The sequence below is a fragment of the Agrilus planipennis genome, unplaced genomic scaffold (assembly GCF_000699045.2).
Source record: "Agrilus planipennis isolate EAB-ADULT unplaced genomic scaffold, Apla_2.0 scaffold82, whole genome shotgun sequence".
Classification (NCBI taxonomy): Eukaryota; Metazoa; Arthropoda; class Insecta; order Coleoptera; family Buprestidae; genus Agrilus; species Agrilus planipennis.
The window spans coordinates 770,375-795,543 of NW_020442454.1; the positions used below are offsets into that span (position 1 = coordinate 770,375).

General features: G+C 34.1%; 1 protein-coding gene across 1 annotated transcript in view; it reads left to right on the forward strand.

Annotated features, from left to right (window-relative positions):
- LOC108736570 (homeobox protein aristaless-like) overlaps positions 1 to 25,169 on the forward strand; it is a 240,590-nt gene that overhangs the window by 188,525 nt on the left and 26,896 nt on the right. Inside the window, exon 3 of the mRNA XM_018469038.1 lies at positions 6,974 to 7,019. Coding sequence (XP_018324540.1) covers positions 6,974 to 7,019 — 46 coding nt within the window. The remainder of the gene's footprint in view (positions 1 to 6,973; positions 7,020 to 25,169) is intronic.

Sequence of the window (25,169 nt, forward strand, 5' to 3'; positions counted from 1 at the left end):
ATAGTGTTCAGTACCTATATTAAATAATAAAAATAAAAATTTGCAGGATTAATGTATCTCATTAGCACCAATATACTATAATTAGGTACCTTATTCAAAATCGAATGTAAAAAAAGAAGAAAGAGTAGGTGTGTGTAGTTTATACTGACATGGCGGCTAAAGAATCGAACCTATGGATATTCTATTACATGCATAATCATGATGAAAGGGTGGCATCATCAATTGAAAAAGAAAACATGAAAAATTGGTACAAAAACCATCAGCAAAACCTTTGTACACAAATAATAAATTAATAAAGTTCAATAAATGTAAATTAAAGCTTTGCTAAAGAAAATTTGCAACTTTGGTTAGTTAAGGATAAAGAAGCAGGACGTATTTTCAGATAGAAGTGATTCAAAACCATATTCTAGACGTTCACTAAATTACGCATCGTAAATGTTGACAACGAAATGTATAATTTCCATGTTCGGTTTTCGTCTTTTACAGGTATATACACATGATAAAATTGTATTATTATTTTTAGACTAGCTTTTCCCCGCGGCTTCGCTCGCAGAAATTAATATTGTTTCTCCATAAAACCTTTTAACTCCCAATTCACCCTTACAACGTTTTAATTTTATGTAATGTCGCCATCTTAGATTTCAAATACAAACGTAGCAACAACATTTCATCCTTAAGGGTTGATTTTTTAAAACTTGCCAAAACACGTAAAAAAAACGAGTAAAACCGACTACAAATAAAATGTACCCTATGGAAACGTTGCAACCTCTTTTCATTTGATTAATTATATCAAACAACATATATACCAACTTTCAAGAAAATTCAACCACAAATAAAGTATGTCACAAACAAAAATTGCACACCTTTTTACCCCCCACCCCCTTTTGGAGGTTGAACTTTTTAAAATGTCGAGATAGGTCTTTCAGAAATTAAATGAGAGACCATTAAGACCAAATTTCAAGTAAATCTGACCACAAATAATATATGTTCCATTTAAACATTGCAACTCCTCTTCACCACTCCTCCCCCACAACAGGGATTGAATTTTTTAACCAGTTTCAAGTAAATCGGACCAAAAACAAATCTTTGCAAACCCCTTTCAGCTTCCTAAAGAGGTAGAATTTTGTAAAATGTTAAAATAGGTATCTATGTCACTAATTTTATATGAAAAAGCACTAAAGCCAAGTTTCAGGTAAATCTGACTATAAATAAAACACCATAGGTACTTAACAGACAACATTACGTTTAGTTGTCAGTTGCGTTTTGGTATACCACTTTTTTTCCACAGGAACGGGATAAAAAGTATCCTATGCCCGTTTCCTAGTTCTAAGGTACCTCCCCACCAATTTTCAGCCAAATCGGTTCAGCCGTTCTTGAGTTATAAATACTGTAACTAAAACGACTTTCTTCTAGATTGCATGTACCATTTACATATACTAGACTGCAGGTTGTCACGGTTACCTACGCTCGTTATACTTAAATTGTCCTGTTTTACGTCCGAGATGAGATCGGATCATTTAAGGATGACGTGGATCATTGTCACGGATTCTATTAATTAATAGGTTATCGCATCTGTCGTAAATATGCGTATTTCATGCTTCATTTGCGGAACTGCTCACGTAAGCACTAGAACTGCCTTTTCCTTGCAGACGCTTTTTGGCACGAAATTTAAAATAAGTGTTACATTCTGGCAGTTTACTGTCCTTTATTAGTGATGACGTTTTTTAAATGTATTCGCCTCGAGTTAAACTATTGCTTCTATATTTAGTCTTCTTGGTTTGTACGAATTACTTTTATCAATACTGACTGAAATTAGCAATAGTAGATAATATTTTGAATTCGTCAATTGACATATAGAAAAATGGCTATTTAGCCATAGAACTAGAAATGTAAATGATACTTGTGATACTCATCATCATCATCATCATCATCATCATCATAAGGTCGTCAGTCCTAAGACTGGTTGGACACGTACCTCCACTCTTTCCTATTCTGAGCTAAACTTTGCTTTTCCCTAAAACTAGAACAACCCACATCCTTAACTATTTGTCACCAGTAATCTAATCTAGGTCTAGCTGTACCCCTTCTAACTCCCGTTTCTGCCTCTAATATGTCTCTGACCAGCCCTTCATGCCTGAGACGGTATCCTACCGACCTATCTCGCCTATTTTTTATTGACTTCCATAGAGTCCTCCGTTCTCCTATTCTTTTAAATACCTCTTCATTTCTGATACTCATATTTTAAAATAATTAATAGAAAAATATGGTTGCCTAATACAATAATTCAATGAATTTTAAATGTAAATGTTATTAAACGACACTTATAAAAGTAGTGTTTTATCAAATACGATGTAAGCTTCTTGATTTTTTAATATATTTCAGAGTTGATGTTGACAGTTTAGAACATATTTTCCTGTTACCATTATCGCAACTTTCCTTCTGGTTTAAAATTTTACACAACGTCCTAACACACCTGAAGAAGTATATCTAACTTATAAATAACCTAAAAGTATTAGGTTTGAAGTTGTTATCAATGTCTTAAGTTTTTTGACTTCTAATATCGTTTTGAACGTCTTTTTGTTCATTTTGTCATTATTTTTTGTCAGCTATTACGAATTAAAATATTAAAATAATCAGAACATTCTCTCCACCATTAAACTTCTGAAGCTACCCTCCACTTTTTCTTATCCTAAGCTAAGCTTCCCTAAAACTAGAACATCCCACAACTTTAACTATTTGTGAACTGTAATCTCATCTGGGTCAACTTCTACCCCTCTTAACTGCTATTTTTGTTTCCGATATGTCTCTAACTAGCCTCTCATGACTAAGAAACTATTTTACTAACCTATCTTGCCTATCTGTTATTGACATTTTTAGCGCCCCCTGTTCAACTGTTCTTTCTTATACCTCTTCATTTCTAACTTTCTCTATCCCTGGGATCCTCATCATGTCATCATTCACTTGTAACACCACATTTCGAACGCTTCTAACCTTTTCTTTTCCACCGCGCTCACCGTCTACGTTTTGCACCCCATACATGGCCGTCCTCCAGATATATACCTTTAACAATCTTTTTCGAATTTCTAAATTAACCGTTTGCGAACATAGAATTGACTTTTTTTTATTAAAGGCGTCCGACCTTTCGCTAACTTCTGTTTTATATCTCTAAATTATTCGAACATCAGATCAAAATATTAAAGAAGCATAACAAGGTTTTTGCAAAGAATGGAGTGATATACAGTGGATTTCATTTATTACGACCTTGGTTATAGCGATAATTTTGCTACAACAACATCAAACCAAAGTCCCTTGAATTTAAAGCATATTTTAGTACAAATTAATGTGGCTATAGTGACTTCGGATGTAACGCCGAGTTCGGGTGTAGCGACTGTTTTTAATAAATCATTTGTAACAAATCCCTAATAATCCCATGCAGATATAGCGACCGGGATCGGCTTCTAAAGACACAAAAACCTTTCTTATCATTTGTTTATATCCACACACTTGGTCAGCAAGTGTGGTGACGTTTACCGTTTGTTCATAGATGTTAGCCAGGTAGGTAGGTAAGCGTGTACGTTAAAATGGTTCAGTTACAAAGTGATATTGTGAGTAGCAACTGCGTTCAGTAAACTTTTGAATAAGTATGACCCCTAGATGCAGATTTATACGTGTCTGTATCTTTTTACTTTTACCTATAAGGACTTCCGGATATAGCGACGAAAATACAGTGGTCCCTTCGTCGTCGTTACACCCGAAATCTACTTTATGTGCTTTTTCTGGAATGAGCTGGTTAGTTTATCCTTTATATACGTGGAAATAAATTCTACATTTAAACTTTTTAAATGCAACATCTCAGTTAATTTTGATAGATATATGTTTTTAAACCATTATTGGTGTCCCTTGGAGTTCTTCTGTCCCTAGACAATTGTTTAGCTTCCCTATTATCGGATAATAATCCGCTCATCATATTGTCGTTGTATCTGATGTGTGTATTATAGATATATCGGAGTGGTAGTTAGGGTCGTTTTTACCAGGCGGCCGGTGGTCGGTGGATTCCGCATTGTCTGTAATTTGTCGGTCTGGCGCGCATTGACATTGTAAAGGACTCCAATTAGTGGCCGTTATATCTGCCGCATCGTCGGCGCAACGACGAGCTGTTGCTGTTGCACTGGCTGGCGGTCAGAAAGCAAAAGCCTCTGTCTGTTGTTGGCCAACTGATCTATTACGTACATCCGACAGATGACGACCATCAAGAAGGCGCTGATTGCTTCGCTCTTTTCATTCTGTTATTAAATATATTTTACCTACATGGCTTAAGCGACTGATGCTATTATTCACTTACATTATTATACAATACTTGTGTAGGTACATTAATTTAACCAAGAAACAATTCTTTAAATTTGTCCAAAATGCAGGTGTTATTTTTTTTTTCTTTCGTCACCAACCAAAAGCTGCTACATTTTTTATCAGTTTTAAAATACTGTATTTCTATTTTAGTGTCTTTTGATGGGTATTACTTAAATACCAAAAAAACACTAATAATAACAGATAACAGTTTATAACAATAACAACGAAACACAAGTAACAAAAGACACAAAGAGTGAAACAAACAAACGAGAACAAGGTAACAGAACAGTAACAATAACAAAGATAACAACAAAAATGAAAACAATGTAGAAAATAATAATAGAATAATCGAAGCACTTACGAATGGTGGTAGCGGTAGGCGAGAGACTGTCTTGAGATAAGAAATTTTCGAGTATTTATAGGATAGGGTTGTTAGTAATTTTGATAGAATGTTCTAGAAGGAAAAGTAGTGAGAGAGAGGGTGAAGACACTAGTTTCTAGGAATACACAGAATTAGATAGTACAGAATTCAAGAGAAAGCAATTAAGGGTAAAACCAGATATTAAAGTTGGATTTCCAGGTAAAAGTGATTGAAAGAACAGTAGAGTTTAGATTGGAAGGAAATATTACTTGAAATGAAATATTAATTGAAATGAAGTAAAATAAAATTAGAAAAAATATTTACACACAGAAAAAACAAAAAGAGTTATTTCGCCACACTATTCTCATTTTTTGACCTTATTGACTCACCCTTTTTTGCATAACCTCATCTTGACAAAAAACAATAAATTGATAATAGTTTTATGCCTGAAAAGCTCGTCTCACATCTGAAGGTTGTCAATATAAGCGGATGCAACCATGATAGGCTTCTCAACGACTGCAATCTATAAAGTCATTCAAATTTGAAATTTAAATCAGTTTTAGAGAGGATAGATTCTTAACATATATCGATCAAATTCTCATACTGTGTGTACAATTTCATTTATTTTTGGTTTATCACATGTTTTATTTTATAGGCATGCGGCACCCCCTTATTAAACAGGTATCGAATAATTGCGCGAGTGGTGAGAAAGTTGGGTGTTAACGCTTGACCAGAGCACATATACTTATTTCGTTACATTATTGAATAAAGTTTGTTATATTCCACATATTAATTATTAGTTTAATAAGCGTTTCATATCTCTTTAGGTAATCATCAAATATCCCATATCATTATTATATCATATATCATTATTAACAAGAAATATCAAGATTTAAACTTAACTAGAAAATGTAATATTTACTTCTTGTATTTTTTTGCCGTTGTAAAACGAAGCCAAACTTTGTGCACTTGGTGCTATAAAACTAGCATCGTACTTGAAACTTTTCTGAGAAGTGTCCTAAATGGCGCTTTCTCTAGCGTCCCTATAAAAGGGAGCAGGTACCAAATTTCGAGGAGTTCCAATTCTAATTCTGTTCTTATAACATACCCAACTTTTCTACGTCTTTTCTATTTTTTGTTAAGTGTTAAGTATAAATTAAGTTAAGTGTAAATAGTAAGAAATAAAGTTGTTCTCAAAAAGTGTGTACTGGTTACTTGCTTGGAAGTGAGCGTGTACAGCCCAATTTAAGAACGCGACATAGTCGCGGGACACAACAAGTTAAATTAAGTTTATGCATTCATAATTCCTTGCAATGGTCCTTCAAGTCATTAAATACAACGTCTTCAGTCTTCTTTTAGTACCCAAAACACCCTGACATAGTAATATTGATGGTTTTACCTGATTTACGAATGGATTCTGTACTCAGTGAATGTCCTGTAATCCCCTGAAAAATATTCTTTGAAGGATTTTCAATAAATATTCATTTATGGTTTTATCGACTCTAGTTTTACCCATGCACATCTGATATTACTTGTAATTCATTTTCTTCGAGAAATCTACTTAGAAGAAGAAAATATTCGTAACTTTCATTCAACACTTTCATTCCAGCAGCCAAATTTATTTTTATTATTGGTGAAGATATAGAGGTAGATCTAGATTATATTACTGTTTGCAAATAGTTAAGGATGTGGGTTGTTCTAGTTTTAGGGAAATGCGAAAATTAGCTCAGGATAGGAAAGAGTGGAAGTGCGTGTCCAACCATCAGACTTAGGACTGACGACCTTATGATGATGATGTTGGTGAAGATATTTTGTCTACTATGTGAAATATCCTCATGTTATAATATAAAGCAGCCGTTGGAGCTATATGAAAGTGTTTTTAGAGGGGTCAGGAGATGGAGTCGCAGGGGGTTAAGTTAAACATTGGAATTCATTGCAGTTATTTTTCAATTGATAGATAGCGCCAAATTCAAAATAATCATAATTAATTTTAGAGACATTCAATGATAGTTGTCACGGTGTAAATTTGGGAACCATTATTGCAATTTTTATACATTTATTTTTTCACTAATTACTGATTTATATATATATTATTTTTAGAATTGTGTCATATGCATCTAAGAAAGTTTGAAAGTTTTCTTAGTGCAGGACTTTTTCCACACCCTGCAATTCAAAACGCTGTTTAAATGTTCTAAACTGTATTTGTTAATTGTAAAGATTCACACCTTATATATTGCTATAAAATTACATGTATTTTTGTTTCAGGGAAGAGTTGGCCATGAAAGTTGGACTTACAGAAGCTCGGATTCAGGTAAGATATCTTTATTGTTTAGTGCTCCGTTCGCAACAAATGTAAAACGTCTAGTTATAATTGATCTATTTTCTATAAGTTATTATTCGTACTTTGTAACTAAAATTTGTTTTCTATGTGCCATATAAAAAGAAAACCAAAAAATTTGATCACATTGTAAAATTCGAACCGGTACACTCCAGTATAGTAGATTGGTAAATCTAACTGTAAGTACGCGTCAGCAATTGGGCTACTCGGAATAAGTTCATGTATCTGTACCGAAATTACCAATTGCTTCGTGGAAAAGTCATGTTTTTGTATGCTTGCGAATGGTTAATTTAGAAATTCGAAAAAGATTGTTACGATTGTTGTTAAAAACGTTCGAAATGTTGGTATATCGTATAGCGTGGATAGAGAAGGGTAGAAATGAAGAGTTATTAGAAAGAGTAGAAGAAAAGAGGATGCTGAGAGTTGGGAGGAGTATATAGAGAGTAGAGATGTTATTTATTTGAAATACTTACATTTCAAATGCAAATACAAAATAAAAAATACCTATTTTTATCTTACATTTAAATACTTTTTCCAGAAAAGTATTTTTTATTTTATTTGAAATACGTATTTTCTATTTGTAAAATGCAAAATACCTTTTTGCCGTTAAAAGTTTTACTAGTATCACAGATCAAACATTATATAAAATGATGAATAAAAGTTGTTCATACTGGCCATTGAAGGTATTACAAGCTTAAAAATTTAACTGAGGAGATCCCAGAAAATTCTAAACTCCTTGGAAATGGGTTTTGATCGGTAGAGTCAAGCTCTTATTGATAATACGTTAATGACTTTTTGGTCTTGTATTCTAGAATAAAGAAAGCCTATCGTTAATTGTGTTCCAAATTTACAGGTCGTAATTTAAATCCGTGGTGCAATATTGTCTAGTAGCTTCAATTTCAGTTATTTGCATCAACTATTAGGTGGATGGCAATACTCCCTTATAGTTTCAGAATGTAACACCACCAGGGAGATTTCTCAAGTGACTACACAAGTGAATTCCTGACATGTACTCAGGCATGTATGTAGACACTATACAGATTACAGATGCAGATGCAGATGTATGACATACGTATGTGAGATAGTACGGTATGTGTATAGATATTTGCACAGGTACGTATGGCGTAATATACGTGTGGTATGTAATGCATTTATGGAATTATAATTCAATGGAAGCACTTTTCTTGTTTTGTAATACGTAAATGTAAGGTGCATACATGCATGTGTTCAGTCTGCTACATGACGATGAGAATATCAACAGGTGTACAGACGTGATAACGGAAATACAGCATGACTTTCTGAAGGGTGGCTTAGTAAACAGAAAATTTATCTGTGTTACGATGAAGATTAAAACAAAAAAAAATAGAATCGACATCGCTTGATGAAAATCTATTGTTACCATAAAAACAATACTTCTAAGATTTTTACAAATTTTTAAAAATTAACAATTGTTTCGCCAAATATCGGTGTCATTAAACTTGGTACTACTAATAGTGCCTCTATGGAAGTCGATAAGAAATAGATAAGATAGGTAGGTAGGACATCCTCTCATAGAGGGCTTACCAGAGACATGTTAGAGGCAGAAACAGGAGTTAACAGGAGTAGAGGTAGATCAAGATTAGATTACTGTTCGCAAATACTTAAGGATGTGGGATGTNGTATCGTTCGGTAACTCGCTTTTTGTTTTTGGATGGGAAAAAATGCGAGGAGATGAAAACAAAGTTGGATACTGTTTATGGAGACATTTCGCCATCTACGACCACAGTTAGATATTGCTTCAACGAATTTAAACGTGGGCAAAGATCCGTTTTTGATAGGAGCGACCAGGAAGCCTGGCAAACGTTGTTGCCGAGGAAATCATTTTACGGATTTTTTAGGAAAATGAAGAACTATCACTGGACAATACCACAGTGAGTTATTGGACCCCTTCGACAAAAAATTGAAGGAGACACGGACGCATTTGACGAAAAAAAGGGTGCGTTTTTAACACGATAACGTACCGGCACATTCATCAGGAGTTGTTGCCGCCAAAATGCATGAATTACGTTATGAATTTGCTGCCGCACACCCCGTACCCACTCGATTTGATTCCCTGCGACTTCATCTTGTTCCCTACCATGAAGAAATGACTAGCGAGAAAGAAATGTAGCTCAAACGAGGATGTCATCGCAGACACAGTGGGGGATTTTGGAGAGTTCGACAAAACTTATTTTTTGGAGGGGTAAAAAAAATGGCAGGGTCGTTTGGAGAAGTGTATCTTTCTAAAAGGGGACTATGTTGAAAAATAAAAAAACAAATTTTAAAAAAAATATGTCTTCATGTCTAACACGGGTACTTATTGAACCGCTCTCGTACATTTGAAATAACAAATCAAGAAAGTATTTGCATTTTGTATTTAAATACTGTTATTTTCAATTATAAATCTCCCCACTTACTCATCGTACTATTTTTGGTATGTGCTTATTTCGATGATGTATACTTAATGCAAACTTCTTCCACTACAGCATTCAAATTCTAAGAATAATTAATGATAAAAATGGGCAGCGTACGCCAGTAGGCACTGTACAATTTATCGCTTTGATGACTTGATAATTGCTACTTCTCAAAATTTTTATTCGAACAAGTGGTGATCAACAGTAGACTCAACAGTTTTCAACTTGAAGCATCACTTCAAACCTAATTAACACGTAGATTTTCCTGTTCAATTAAGATAAAGTGAATTGGCAAGCACATTACGGACGCATTCATTTAATGGCATCTATTACTTTATAACACGCAACAAAATTTATCACGAACGATAAATTTGATATTTTTTTCTGATGCTTCCATATCGAAGAGATTCTATTAAATGTAACTGCGCGTGATTGCAAATTCGAGATATCTTATACGCTTGCTTGTAAACCATTTTACGATTTCCTTATTTACGACGTGGACATATAATTTTAGCTTAAAACTGCTTCTCGTCAATTTATTTTATAAACTTTATAGAACGTCTTAATGTCTTCACTTAGGTATTTCTAAGTAGAACTGCTTTTATGTTATCTTAAGCCTCCGGATGATATCATTACCATTTAATATCTACATTAAATCGTTTCAATTTGAAAAATGACAGAGTATCAAAAAAAAGATGCTTCTAGTAGCTATAAAATGATAACCGTTCTACTACAGTTGTTATTAGAGTTTAGAAGCAGACCATGAAAGCATCTCTAAAGACACATTAGAAACATCAAGGACACTCGGTTCATTAATAACATGGCATGACTGCGCCCCGTAATATAACCAATGACTAACAGGAAAGGTCATTTACAAACGACCCCTAACCTAATTGAATCCTACGTAGCTTGACCTAACCGTATTTAAAATATATCGCACTAATCGTGTATTCAAACTTATTCATCAAAAAAGAAACGCTAAAAAAGAAACAAACAATAGCTCCGAGTTGGGTCGCTTTTAAGAAAACGAAACCACATTTGTGGAGATCGGTTAATCTGAAAGTTCGAAAATGATTATTGCAGGTGTGTTTGGAGCACGGCTCTGTATGGGTGTGAAGTGTGAAAGGTGGGTGCTGTGGAAAAGAAACCGCGAGAAGCTTTTAAGATATGGCGTAATCGTCATCATTAGGTTGTAAGTCGTAAGACTGGTTGGACACGCACCTCCGCTCCTTCCTATCCTGAATTAATCTTCGCATTTCTCTAAAACTGGAACATCCCACGTCCTTAACTATTTGCGAACAGTAATCTAATTGAAGTCTACCTCTACTCCTCTTAACTTCTGTTTCTGCCCCTAATATGCCTTTAACTAGAGCTTGATGCATGAGAAGGTGAGCTACCAACAGGAGTAGAGGTAGACTTAGATTAAATTGCTGTTCATAAATAGTTAAGGATGTGGGTTGTTCTATTTTACGGAAATGCGAAGTTTAGTTCAGGATAGGAAGGAGTGGAGGTGCGTGTCCAACCAGTCTTAGGACTGACGACCTTATAATGACGAAAAAAAGTCCGTATTGGGGGTTAAAAGAAATATAAACCTAGGAAACCCTAGACTTAATTATTGTTCGCAAATCGTTAAGGATGTATTAGGTTGCTGGAGTTTTTAAGAAATGCAAAAATTGGTTTAAGACAAGAAAAAGTGAACGTTCGTATCTAGGTATACCTTTGATTGTAATTATCATGAGTTGTTACAGATTGTTAATTTACCAATACTTTATGCTTTTATATCCAGATTGAGCTCTTCAATTCCGTTTTAATTTTTTTTATTGGTTTTTTGGAAACAGAACCTATAGCGTATACCCTCGGACGGTTTAAATAAATCCCTGATTAGCAATGATCCAGCTAATTGGATGTTTCAATGGAATAAGGAATCCCACGTGCATACACATAATACCCAAATAGGTACGTACGTGTGAAAAGCACAACCCTGTTTTTAATGTCGCGCAATTGTTTAAAGATGTAAATGTGAATCGCACACACGTATCGACCGAAGGTTTCGTACTAAGGAAAGGTAACTTTTTTACTTATTTTTATTTGTAACTATTCTTATACAGATAGACAATGTGATTACGGAACATAAAAGTTACATATTTGTTTTACCACATTTTTCTTCTTATACCATCGCACGAGCTATCATGTGGAATATATTTCTACCACGCGGCTATCTGAAAATACCACCTGCTTCTCTAAAAATTTACCTAAACTAACCGAACTCTCAAAATATTTTTAATAACGAGTAATACCCCTTAATAGCTGCAAATTGCATTTATTGGGGTTAAATTATTTTATTACATACAGCGTGACCCAAAAAGTATACGCAATAAGCTCACTCCCGACTAGGGGGCATGCACCATGTAGTGTGCGCGCCTCATGTAGCTAATAAGTGACATACCGATATTGGGATTTCCCCATAAATTTCTCATGAAAATTCCATCAAAAAAGTGGTTATACTAAAATAAGGGTTGTCGTATCGGTTTTTCATAAGGTCTTAAGGGACAAAACTATCACAGGTATAAAGTTACAATTAAATCTACCTCTATTGGCAAATCCGTTTGAAAATACCCTTGGTAAAATGAAAAAACTTATAACAATAATCCCCTTGTCCAATTATGTCGTCGTTTCAATGAAATCTTTTTCATTTGCAACGAATCAACAAGTGCACTTCCTGATATTGTCATTATAAGGCAACTAAAACCAGACGCATCAGGTCTAACAACAGTAAAACGATTGCAATTTAAAATATTATTGACTACAAAACACCCCAATAACATAATCGTACTTAAGAGCAAACGAATTTAACAAACAAGTGATGTATGTTTATATTGTTTTTTTCATTAATGATAAAGTTCATTTTCCCAGAAATTTTTAATGGGGTAGCAATAATTTTTCCCTGCGCGGGGCACATACGGCATTCCTAACGTTGCCCAAATGCGGCAAGGATTTATATACCCCTTCCTTGCCCTAGGGGGCAACCTCGTGAGATTTACAAGTGGTAGTGTAGCCACCCACTTAGGGACCCTACCTGAACTCCACTCCAAATTCTAGTCGGGCTGCGGCCAAACTGTAAGTTTAATCGAAAAAAATTCAAACAAAACTTGAAAAAACTAACTGGAAAAAGTTATTCAGAATGTCAAAAAAAATGGACTCATTTAAAAAATCGCGGCGATATTCAAATGAAAGTGATTTGACTCAAAAAAATATACAGAAGCTAATTTTAAAAGAACATAACTTTTGAAAATGCCACGACTATTATTATTGGTGTCTTAAAATATACCTAAAGCACATTGTGACGGTGACGGTGAAAGCATTAACGAAGTTATCAAAACACTTCTTCGCATGTAAATTGCCATATCTTCAACCAAATATCACGTTCAAAGTCACTTTGTACCCGTTAAGAATATGTAAAAACAATATTTTGTGCTATTCGTGTCGGTAGCAAGAATAATGCATAATTTTGAAATTGGTCACGCATGCCTTCAACAATTTAGTCCATGATTGGCACGTTCGATTAAAAATCAATCGCTGCAAAATCCGCTAAGTTATGGAAATCCACGATCGGTCCTAATTCGCTGCTATTAATAAACGTTTCGCCTCGAGCCAATCAATTACACTCTTAACTAGACGCAGTTGCAACGTCAAATTGAATTTCCTCTCCTTCGAGCGAAAGCTGGTTTCAAGGGAAGAGAAAACCGGTGCTGGATACTAATGATAATTACAATATGTCCATCTGCAACAACGACGTTACCTCATGTCTGATTTGCAGCCGGCCATATTCCGCTATTCCTGTTTTGTAATATTACATTTATTCAACCACGTAGTTAATAGGTACTAAAACCGAAATTCCAAATTAATAATTATTCTTCCTTATATAAGAAAATATTTTTATTTCTCAACATATGTAGTCCTCTTCCCGACTGGAAATTAGTTAGTGGATTGGATCCGATGCGGATCAGAATTGCCTGAAGATTGATCAGAAATAAATCAAGCTTTCTGATCCGGGTACGATGGGAAATCGTCACACCATATATGATCAACATAGCATCTATTTGAAAAATCCATGTCGGATCTGTTTCTAAGATCCATAACGGAACCGTTTCAAAGATCCATGCTGGACCCATTCAACAGATCCATTCCCATCAAAAGAATAATTTGAATGAACAAACTATTTGCTAATTAGTCATAACATTACTAATAATTATTATTAATGTATTATTAATTTATTGTTAATTATTATTATTAATTAACAATAAATTTGTTCATTGTTTGATGAACAATATTGCTTACAGAATAAATCAGATAAATAATAAAGTTTTGTATTATGATACCGTAATAGAATTTGTAGTATTAGATTGTGATAAGAAATTGGTCAGATGACTGAATTAAGGGATTACTATGATCAATTTCTGATCAGATGGTTGGATCAACAGATAGAGTACTGTGCGTTGATCAATTTCTGATGATGACCAGATCAAGGAATGGAGTACTGTACTCTGATCAGAAATTGGTCAGATGCCCGTTTTACAGAAAATCTGATCCGCATCTGATCATAATCCGGGTTCTCTCAACTAATTTCCAGTCGGGAAGAGAAACATCTCTGAGAAATAGAGAAAAACCGCCCCTGAACCACTGAATCCTATTAACGGCGAGTTGATGATACTGACGTTATTTATTAATAATGTTGTGTATTTGCTTTTTCTGGCATGGCACCGGCAATTCATAATGAAAATTTAATTACCACAAAAAAAAAACATCTTGAATGGAAAAAGCAGAAAGGAAATTGTCTTTTTGGGGATTGTTGTTGTGTCCTTTATGTGACTGTTGACGTTTCGCCATGATTAGCAGAAGACATTTTCATTACATTTTGCATCATAGTGAGCAGCTGAATGCAGTTTAGTACAAAAAGTCACAATACTATACCTAAATCCTCAACATGCTTCACTAATACGTTTATTTTAAAGATAAACGGAATTTAAACGCTAAGTTTCGAAAATTGTTTCAATCGAAAGCTAGAGGCGGATCACGATTTCGATTAACACTTGTTCTTTTAACAGTCTAATGATAAAATCACTTAAATGAAGCCACTTTGCGGTGAAGCAACTGTTGTGTACGTATATACATATATACATACATACATACATACATACATACATACATACATACATACATACATACANCGACATTTTTATTGTGGACTATGCCAATTTTGAATATCCCAACTATGCCTGATTTTATTGTAAGGAACGTCGAAATCCTCAAAATCCATCTACTGCAGACAAATCTCCTCATCGCTGGCAAATCCTTTACCATCAAATTATTTCTTAAAGTTTGGAAGGAGAAAGTAGTCCAAGGAGGCTAAATCTGACGAATAGGGTGCATAAGGAAATAATTCGTACTTTAAATCATTGATTTTGACCACTCCAATAACGGATACCTGAACAGACGCGTTGTCGTAATGGAACAAAATTTTTTTTTTCGCTAAATGCGGTTTTTTCCCTAGTTTCATCACTCAAACGCCGCAATAAGTTCGCAGAATAGGTACTCGCTGTTGATTGTTTTCCTTTTTCAAAATAATAAATAAAAATTAAGTATACCATGCACATCCCAATAAACTGAAGCTATAACCTTGTCTGCAGATGCAACTGTCTTTGTCATATTTCGTGATTCTAGGTCAATGAGAAGTACCCTACAGGTTCTGATTCATTTGCCAGTGTCAAAATATGCGGTATTTCAACTTGATACCTCCACGCATTCCTGAGAAGAAAGGTTTTGAAAGACACAATCCTAATTTAAAGGTTGCTTTTTTATTTTTTAGGTACGTAACCCTAAAAATAAAAATTGTATTCAAAATTCAAGTTTTTGATCTAGCGCTCTTAGTTTTAGCCTTCGTCTTGCCAGAAGAAGCTTTATAGTCTTGGTTTTGCAGAATGCGCATTATCATCATCATCATAAGATCGTCAGTCCTAAGACTAGTTGGACACGTACCTCCACTCTTTTCTATCCTGCGCTAAACTTCGCTTTTCCATAAAACTAGAACAATCGACATCCTTAACTGTTTGCGAACAGTAATCCAATCTAGGTCTACTTCTACTCCTCTTAACTCCTGTTTCTACCTCTTATGTGACTCTGACTAGACCTTCATGCCTAAGAAGGTGTCCTACCAACCTATATCGCCTGTTTTTTATTGACTTCCATAGAGTTCTCTGTTCTCCTATTCTTTCTAATACATCTTCATTTCTAACCTTCTCTATCCACGATATGCTCATCATTCGCCTATTACACCACATTTCGAAGGCTTCTAACCTTTTCTTTTTCGCAGCGCCCACTGTCCATGTTTTGCACCTGTACAACGCCGAGCTCCAAACATACACCTTTAATAACCTTTTTAGAATTTCTAAATCAACCGTTCGCGAGCATAGAAGTGACTTCTCTGCAGAATGCGCATGAAATTAAATTTTCATTCTCTCTCTTATTTGTTTCCGTATCGGGAACGAGCACATTGCTTTAATTATCGTAAATTGCAGTAATTACTCGATATTAATTCTCGTTGTTTAATCCGCATTTACTACCACGATTCGACGGGATGGAAGATAGTTATTATGGCGTCTTATTTAGCGGGCGGACGTGCGGCATTTAATAACTGTTAACTTGTCGTGTGCATTATATGCTCGCGCTTTATACACGTTTGTCTATCTGTGTGTGTATGAATACGCGTATTGTGGTATCGAGCTGGTTCAAGTCGTGAGTTTTCCATATTACACGGCAAAACAATATCCGCCCGCAATAAAATAAAGCAGAATGAGGTACGGCGAATAAAAACAGTAAATATGATACGGAGAGTGTAGGAGTTCGGGTTGCGGCGGTAATTTTGCTCGCGATGTGGATAGGTAGATCCTACCACACGTTGCGTCGTACCATGTCCAGTTTGCCACATCATTATCGTGACCGCATATTATCATTTATGAGTAGATAGAAAGCTGACCTAATCTGCAATAAGTTACTATACCTACTCAGAGGGTTATTGGAATTTGATAGTTTATAAGATATTTTTACGCACGGTAGGGTAAGTTCGTTTCATGCGAGTTGCTATGTAACGAAATCATGCAACGCATATCCCCCCTCTACTCGGCGACGTAGTCGAGTTCGTAGTGGGGGTCGCTTAAGCCGTAAGCGCGCTTCAATGCAACGTTCGTTACATACAACTCCGGCATGTATAGTGTAAAATTTAAATTCATAATAATAATCAAATACCATTAAACCAATTCTTTAACCCCTATTGGGATACATCAAATGGGAGGAACTGAAAAAACATGGCCGACTTAAGGGAAAGTTTTAAACAGAAGATAGAGTTTATATGCAATTGTATAATTTTAAACATTATTTATTTATGATAAGTATAAGTGCAATTTGCAATTGGACTGGCACGAATCCTAAACAAAGAAACTTTGTGGAAGTGAAAGAATTTTAAAAGCTGGTCACATCATAAAATGTGGGAAAAATGACAATAAAAATGAGCGGGAAAATAAGGTTAGCTTCACAGCGTATTGCCTCCAAACATCTCAGTTTTTTTTGTAACAATTTCAACAATAGTATCAAAAATTGCAAAAGACTCAATGTCAGTAAACGTACTCAGTTTTGCATCAGTAGTTAAAAAATGAATAAAATTTTGTTTCAGCATCTTGTAACGATCGTCTATCATTATAAGCTGACGTACGTAGTTTCAAGACGTCTTCTGTTAGCTGCTTCATCTATAAAAAGATAAACATCCAATATGTAAAAATATTTATTGATTGCCAATTACGATGAAATAACTTATCAAAGTTTAAAGTAAATGAGTTAAATTATAACCATGAATTCAACTTACTTGGTAGTATGTAATCGTATCATTCCCTTAAGTTATTACAATGATTTACCACCAGGTGGCGCACTTTCATTTGACGGATCCCAATCCCGGTATGTTTGTGTGTTTGAAGAAGTTTCACTTCAGTAGCGTGTTGTATAATTACACGTTGTATTTTTTTGTGTTTCATTATTATTAAGGATGTTCAAAGATGTAAATAGCTTCGAAAAATTAAAAATCAGAAATAGTAGAACCAACCCTGATTTAACGCAACCCTAACCCAAGGCAATTTTTTTCGTGGTTCGCACCGATATTACCGAAATAAATGCACGGAAACACCTACTTACCTAACCGAACCTGACCATACCGAAAAATGCTTATATGTGATTGCTTAGGATCATAAGGTAGGAAGTGAACTTGTGTAAACCAAAAAAAGAATCCAGACTACACATTTAGATATATGTAGTCCTTCCAACTTTATATCTTCGAATTTAATTTTACTTCATTAATCTACATTTAATTGAAATATATTAATATGCAATAAGCCGATATAAATTATTATCATCATCATAAGGTCGTCAGTCCTAGGACTGGACACGCACCTCCACTTTTTCCTATCCTGCGCTAATTTTCTCATTTCCGTAAGACTGGAACATTCCACATTCTTAACTATATGCGAATAATAATCTAATCTAGGTCTACCTTGTACTCCTCAAGCTATCTCGCCTATTTCTTGTTAACTTCCATAAGTAATATACTTACAGTTCAAATAAGAAAATGTGTTTCAAATAAAAGTGTCAAGAATGAAGAAGGATGGAGGTAGACCTAGATTAGATTTTTGTTCACAAATGGTTAAAGAGGTGGAAGTAGCTCAGGATAAGAAAAAGTGGAGGTGCATGTCTAATCAGTCTTAGGACTGACATGATGATGATGAAACATAAACCTGAACCATCTAAACTGATGGTTGAAATAATAAAACTTCTAGAAGATTTATAAGCTTATTTTGTAGAATAGCTAACATTCGCAGAAATAAGGACAGTCTGAATTTTATCTAGGAACAATATTAAGGAACAAGAACCCCTATTGAGTTTATCTTTGCAGATGAAATTCAACGTGTCTCTCATATTTTGATAAAACAGAATAATGAAATTTTCGTTCGAATACACCCTTGTAAAAGTTTTCATACAATTTTGAGGTTTGTAAGCAGAGGCACAGAATTTAAAACGAAATTCGTTTGAATGATGCTGTAAAGTTGTAATTAAACTTAGGCATAAGCAAAGGCAGTCTATTGTTGGCAGTTTTATTGCATGAGCCGTCACTTTAGATGGCTCAGAGTTTAAGTGCTTGGTTAAACAGGAAGTATACCGTAACTTTTTTTGAATTCCCTATAGAAAAATAAATGTAACATTACATTTTTTTTTTGGAGAATGATGTTTATTTTTAATATCCCTAAATCGAAAGTATTTAGGTCAAAGGAATGGCCGATAATTTAAATGTATTATACGTACATAGCCGTACACTTTTTAAATCCTATTGATCGATACCAATATTTACAAATTCAAACACAGCAATAAATTGTTTTTCTATTAATTGAACATGACAGTTTCTATTCACATCAATATAACGCGGAATGATCTGTGTTTGGTATATGCTCAGTCTTCATCCCTCTATCCATTTGCGCAAAATTTGTAATCGTTTTTATCCATTAAAATTTTGACTGATGATTATTCTTAAAGAACTCTAATTACTTTAATGCAAGAAAACACCTTTTTCAATCGACAATTGACGTACAGTGAGGTGACCTTGAATGTTGGTTAAAAGTATTTTGATTCAACGAAATGAACCTACTTTTAACAAGATGATTCACCTAAACAAAAAGTTTAAACTGTGAAATCAAAATTTTCACAGTTTAATTCATAAGCGAATACTGAAAATCCGATAACTGAAGAAATTCCACAATCTTTACATCTGATGTTTAAAATCGCGTTAATGTTGAATGCCATGCGACTCCATTAAAAAAAGCTAATCATTTTGACCTTTACAGCGATTCCCCGCAGTTATACTTCAGTTATTCCAGTTATGCAAGCCAGCAAGGGTCTCATTGCCGTTAATAATTTTATTACTTTTTTCTCTACAAAAAGTGTCGCAATCCGCTACAGTTGATGATCAAATGTTTATGCTACTGCGTACCGAAACCTTGATTTCAAACAATTTAATGCCAATAGTAACAGAAAAAATTAGTTGAACGGCCTTTTCTTCTTTTTACCTGAAAAGGCTAAATTCATACTATAGAATACTCAGTCATGCAGTGTCAGATTAAGTCAGCGCGGGTTTGTGGCAAATGCGAACAAGGGTAGGTCCTTGGTAACTTGCTATTAATGTTTGGGATATAAAATAAGACAGCGCATTATTACAAAAAAAAAGATCAAGTGCCAATTGGACTCGTGCACAAAGGGAGTTCCGTACAAGCTTGTAGGTATATAAATAATTCGCCCGTGATGGGAATCGAGTCTCGAAGAATTTTCCCGCATTTTTTGAGTATGTCTTATGTCCCGAAAACGTATAATTACAATATTTCACTTAAAAAAGTATTTTTTTGTGATGTAACAAATTTACGATTTTGGGATTTTTCGCTTGATTTACGTTATAAGACATTATTTCTTGTCAAATTTCATGATTCTATGTCAATAAAAAGCACCTTACAGTCGTATATTTTAATTGCGTTGACTTTGAAGTTTGAATTTTTCAGTTGCAAGGGATTACGGACCTGAGTATTTGATTTTCTGAGCCACGTCTATCTAAGGGCCTTTTCACACGAGCTACATTTTGTAACGCGAAATTTGCTAGTTCGTATGTATACCTAAAGAGTGATTTTTTGCAACGTTTCGGTATTGTGGCCGATGTATAAATTTATCTATTTTCAATTTAACGAAACAGTTATTGAAACGTCGCGGAAGAGAAACGAAGAGAAGCTTATTTTATTATAGCTTCTGATAAATTGAATAAAAATATATAAAGTATCGAAAATATTGGGTTGATTCTTACAACAGTAAATTATTGATAGGTACAGGGATTTCTGTAGGTACATCATTCCAAGATTTACGTCGAAATGAAAAAAGTTTTTCAGGCATTTCTTATTCACATGCTTTTCCCTATATAGTCTGCACTGCAGCTATTCCAAATATAGTTTCTGTTTTCAATTTCGGTTATGAAATTTTGGACGTCGACACTGTCCATTATTGGTCTGTCGCACTAATAAAAATACCCCAGTGTGGAAGCTTTAACTTAAGTAAATGTATTTCTTAGTGAAGCGCAACAAGAGCACGAGAATTTAGCCGCGCGATTCAAGCGAATACAGCTACAGTTCATCGACTATAACGCTACGTTTTCGAAGTGCTCTCGTGTGAAAGCGTTCATTTTAAAGTGGATTTCAAAAAATCGCGCAACTGTAGTGCTTCAAAGGAAGGTTCTAAGAGTATCACCTGCTTTTCTGAAAATTGTTCTAAACTAACCGAAATGTTTTTAACAAAACCTAACATTTACATTTGTTGTGTGGTTTATGCTACTTTATTAGTTACCTATATGCAAAAATGGCTGAAGATATTTGTACAAATTTACTACTATACTTTTTAAAAGGATTACTAAATTTCCTGGCAATTCCAGTCGTATTTTCCAAATGGGTGAATAACATCCCAAATTAATTCAACTGTTTCGGCGACAATGCATATTTAATTGTATAACCAAAAGAAATCGAGCATATACACTGTTCAATATTCCATATAGAAGCAGGAAGATTAACACTTTATTTATATTGCTCTCCTGTCCGAAATATCTTACAATGACACTAATTGACTTAACAAATTACATATTTTATCATTTCGTTCGTTGCGAGCGCTAAAATTGTTTGTTTATAATAAATTCCACTGCAATACTTCAGAGGTGTTACATTATCTACTATATGTAATTCCATTTTATTAGTAGTCTTTTTTCTGACTCAAACAATTAAATACTAATGTTAGTCAACACCTTAAGTAATTAAAATAAATTAAGTTATTATCATGCATATCTGTACATGCTACATGACAAGTAGTTTACCTACTTAGGTGCAAAAATAGTCACTAATAAAGTACATACAATTTTTTATAACTTTTTTGTAGTGGAAATCATGACTGTAGGTATATATTGTGTGCAAAAATGAATTTACTAATAATATTTGCATTGATGATGAGCATACGCAAGTTCAACGATTAATCCCTGGGGGGGGGGGGGTTGTGACGCATACATTCAAAATTAGTAGGTTTAATTTTTTTTTTTCTAAATTTTTCTAAACGTAACTGAATCATAATTAATTTTGCAACGGTTTATAATTTATTACTTAATCTCTACAGATGATGAACAAACTAAGACACTTGCTCAGTTTTGTTATTGTGACATTGAACGCTCTAAATACAATTTTTCCCACCTCTAATATAAGGATCAATGATCTGTGTTTGCTCATCCTAGCTGCGCGTACCGACGAGTGCGCATTGACCTAGACCAACCGAACGGTTCGCAAACCATGAAAAGTTATTTTTAACTTTTCAAGAGGGTGGAATTGCTCACGTGTTCTTGTTACAGAGTGACTACTGAATGAATCAATTGCAATAAAAGCCATAAAAAATAACGCAAACTAAAATAATAAAAATGAAAAAAATTGGAATCAATTATGTTATACAACTTAATTTTTGAAAATCTATTTTCTATCTCAATTTTAATTTCGATTTACTAATCCAAAAAACTAATTCAAACTACAACCTAATCGATTTAAAAGTTGACATAACTCATTTTATAAATGGAAACTAATCCATTTTAAAATACAATTTGTGTTTCAAACATAATATATAATAGTACAAAACTTATCCCTAGTTACGTATAAATGCGTAGTTTTGATAAGAAAACCATTTCAGGATACTAAACTTTTACTTTAAACTTGTGTTGACAAAACTGAAACATGTTTCTAGATGTGATTATGTAATGTATACATACATGAAACAGTTCCGTGACTGACTGACTGACTGACTGACTAACAACGTACAACCTAAACCCATGTAGTAACTCACAATAGGATCAAGTCTAGTCCAAGGTTTTTCAATATTGGGTCAAGCATGGTAAGCGCCTGGTTTTTCGCTTAGGGCCCAGGCCTAGCTGGCAAGTTTAGTCGACGATTAAGTAGTCAATACCAGTACCAATGAACAATAGTTATTAGACTTGGTTTAGGTGGCATAGAGATGAAAATGAGCTGTAAATAGTTGCATGGAAAATTTCAGAGTATCAACACTAAATTTGTTATAAATATTCTTCAAAACAAACAATAAAGTACGTGTATGTATACTTCATTTACTGTCTCTAGCGATGTGCTCCTTCCAATGTCTTGGATCGTAGGTAGGGAGAAAAAAGCTCATTATACTCTCGACTCTTGTTCATTAAACATAATTTTGCATACAGTACCTACAATAGTAGTGCGAGTCAAAAACAAGTGGTAAAGCCTTTAATATATCTTCAAATATAAATAAACATCTCGTTGATATTTTCAGTAGTAAATGGTAGCAATAACAGCACATTTGAGCAATGCAATTGTAGTGGATCAAATGGTTAATTTTTCCATGCAGTACTGTACGGATTAAACGCTCCTCACCGGTTAAGATTTTGGCCGAGAGTTGTCTCCTTTCTTTTCTGGCCTAGTGCTGTTCTTTTCTACTTTGCGCCGGTCAAACTGAAGGTCACATCGCTACAGAAACTAAACGAAGTATATAAATATTGAAAAGTTCCTTTGTGGAGTGCTAATCTGTTAGTTTTTAACAAACTTAAAGTAAAATAAAAAAATGCCCAGTTTGTAAACCCAATGTCAGCGCCCAGTGTATCGCGAAAAATATGTATATAGTAGAACCTCGATAAGATAAAGATCAAGGGAAACGTAAAATAATTTGAGTTATTGAAGTTATTACTTACTAAAGGTTTAAGTTTAAGCTTTAAAATTATGGATTTCCAATAACTTAGCAAACTCTTCAGCTTTTTCCTTTTGTATAGGTCCACTAACACTAATGTTTTTATTTCTACACTGTCTAAACCATGTAAACAACAAGCATTTTTTTAAATTAAGAAATTCAACAATTCTTCGTCTTTTACATAGAAGACTTTCTCCCGATTCAAACCACTTTTCACGGCTTACTGAGGTGCGATGCCCAAATTATTCGTTTAAGTTATAGAGGGTTTTTATTTTAAGTAATAGAAGTTTTAGACTCCGAGGGGAAGGGAACACAAAGTTTTACGAATTTATAGAGGTTATTACGTTATGGAGGTTTAAGTTATCAAGGCTCTACTGTATATTAAAATACAGTTCATTGTAGACTTCAGTTGACGAATTAATAAGAATATACGAACCAATTTCACCCTATCCATTTAAAATTTATTTACAAAATACATGGATATATATAAATTCTTGTTAGATACTTTCAATGTTCCCTCAAGGGCTTAAATAAACGACGATCATTTTGTTGCTCGTTATAATAAGAACTTTCACTGTGGCTATACGTACCTACTAATTTAAGACATCTTTTAATTACCCAATTAAAGCCGTATTTATTAGTTGCGACTTGTAACGTGATTGTGCGGAATAAATTCGTGTGTAAACATTATGAATCTTCGATTAAAAAAGAAAACCGGAGGAGTTAGGACAGGGGCGGGCTAGAGGAGATCTCCAACGGGGGACTCCCGCTGCGTCCGAAATTGGTTCAATACCATCCCGCTGGCTTAATCCCGCCGCGACCATTACCATCACGACTTACATAATAATGTTTAAAAATGCCGGCGGCCCCCTTTGAAATGATAATTACCACTCTATTATGATTTTTTTGAAATTTAATTAACGTGCACTTCTTTCCTACTTTCGAACTGATCTTTGAGCTTCGAAAGCTAGTTTATAATACGCAATGAAAACAAAAACCTACTTAATAAAATGTGCCTGAAAAAAAATCACTTACAATTAATCATTTAATTATATGATAGGCTATTTCGCACCTTTTTTATAAGAATAAAATGCACATATGTAATAAATTAATCTAATTAATAATGCAGCCACTGTTATTACTGTGAAAGGTAATAAGGTTGCTAATAGCTCTCTTTTTTATACACGCCAAGTTCGTAAATTCATGCATAAATTAAAATGTCAATGAATAATACATTTTCTCGATCAATTAATTAATTAATTTTGGTTCGCCTTGTCACAAACCAACGTTCGAATAGAAAGGAGTACTTTATTTAATAATTTTTGAATAATACTTGCCAACTTTTTATATCATGGCAGTATAAATTAAATTGGAATGTTAAATTAAAGTAGAAAAGTTTTTTTACACGCTGTTATGCATCATTAACATGCAATGTCGTTCTAACTTTCAGCCGTTTGGTACATCTGCTTTTTAAGTAATTTAGAGCATTTTCTTTGTATAATATTGTTAAGACTTGTGTATATTTTTTAGTAGGTTATAGTTATTTTAAACTTTTTTATTTCTATAATTTAATTTCATCAAATTCCTTTTCGTAGAACGTAAGTAATAGTGTATTTATATTTAAACTTTCTAGCAGTATATTTACCAAAAGTTGTATGTATCACTATCGTTCAGGTAATTGGGTTTTGCCAAAAGGTAGTTGCACATTTACCTGAATTAGAGTAATGACCCTGTTGTCATGGAGATTTGCACCCTCTTTGCTATAGTGTGCACTATTCTCACCCGCATATAAATATGCATGTTCATCCAAAAACAG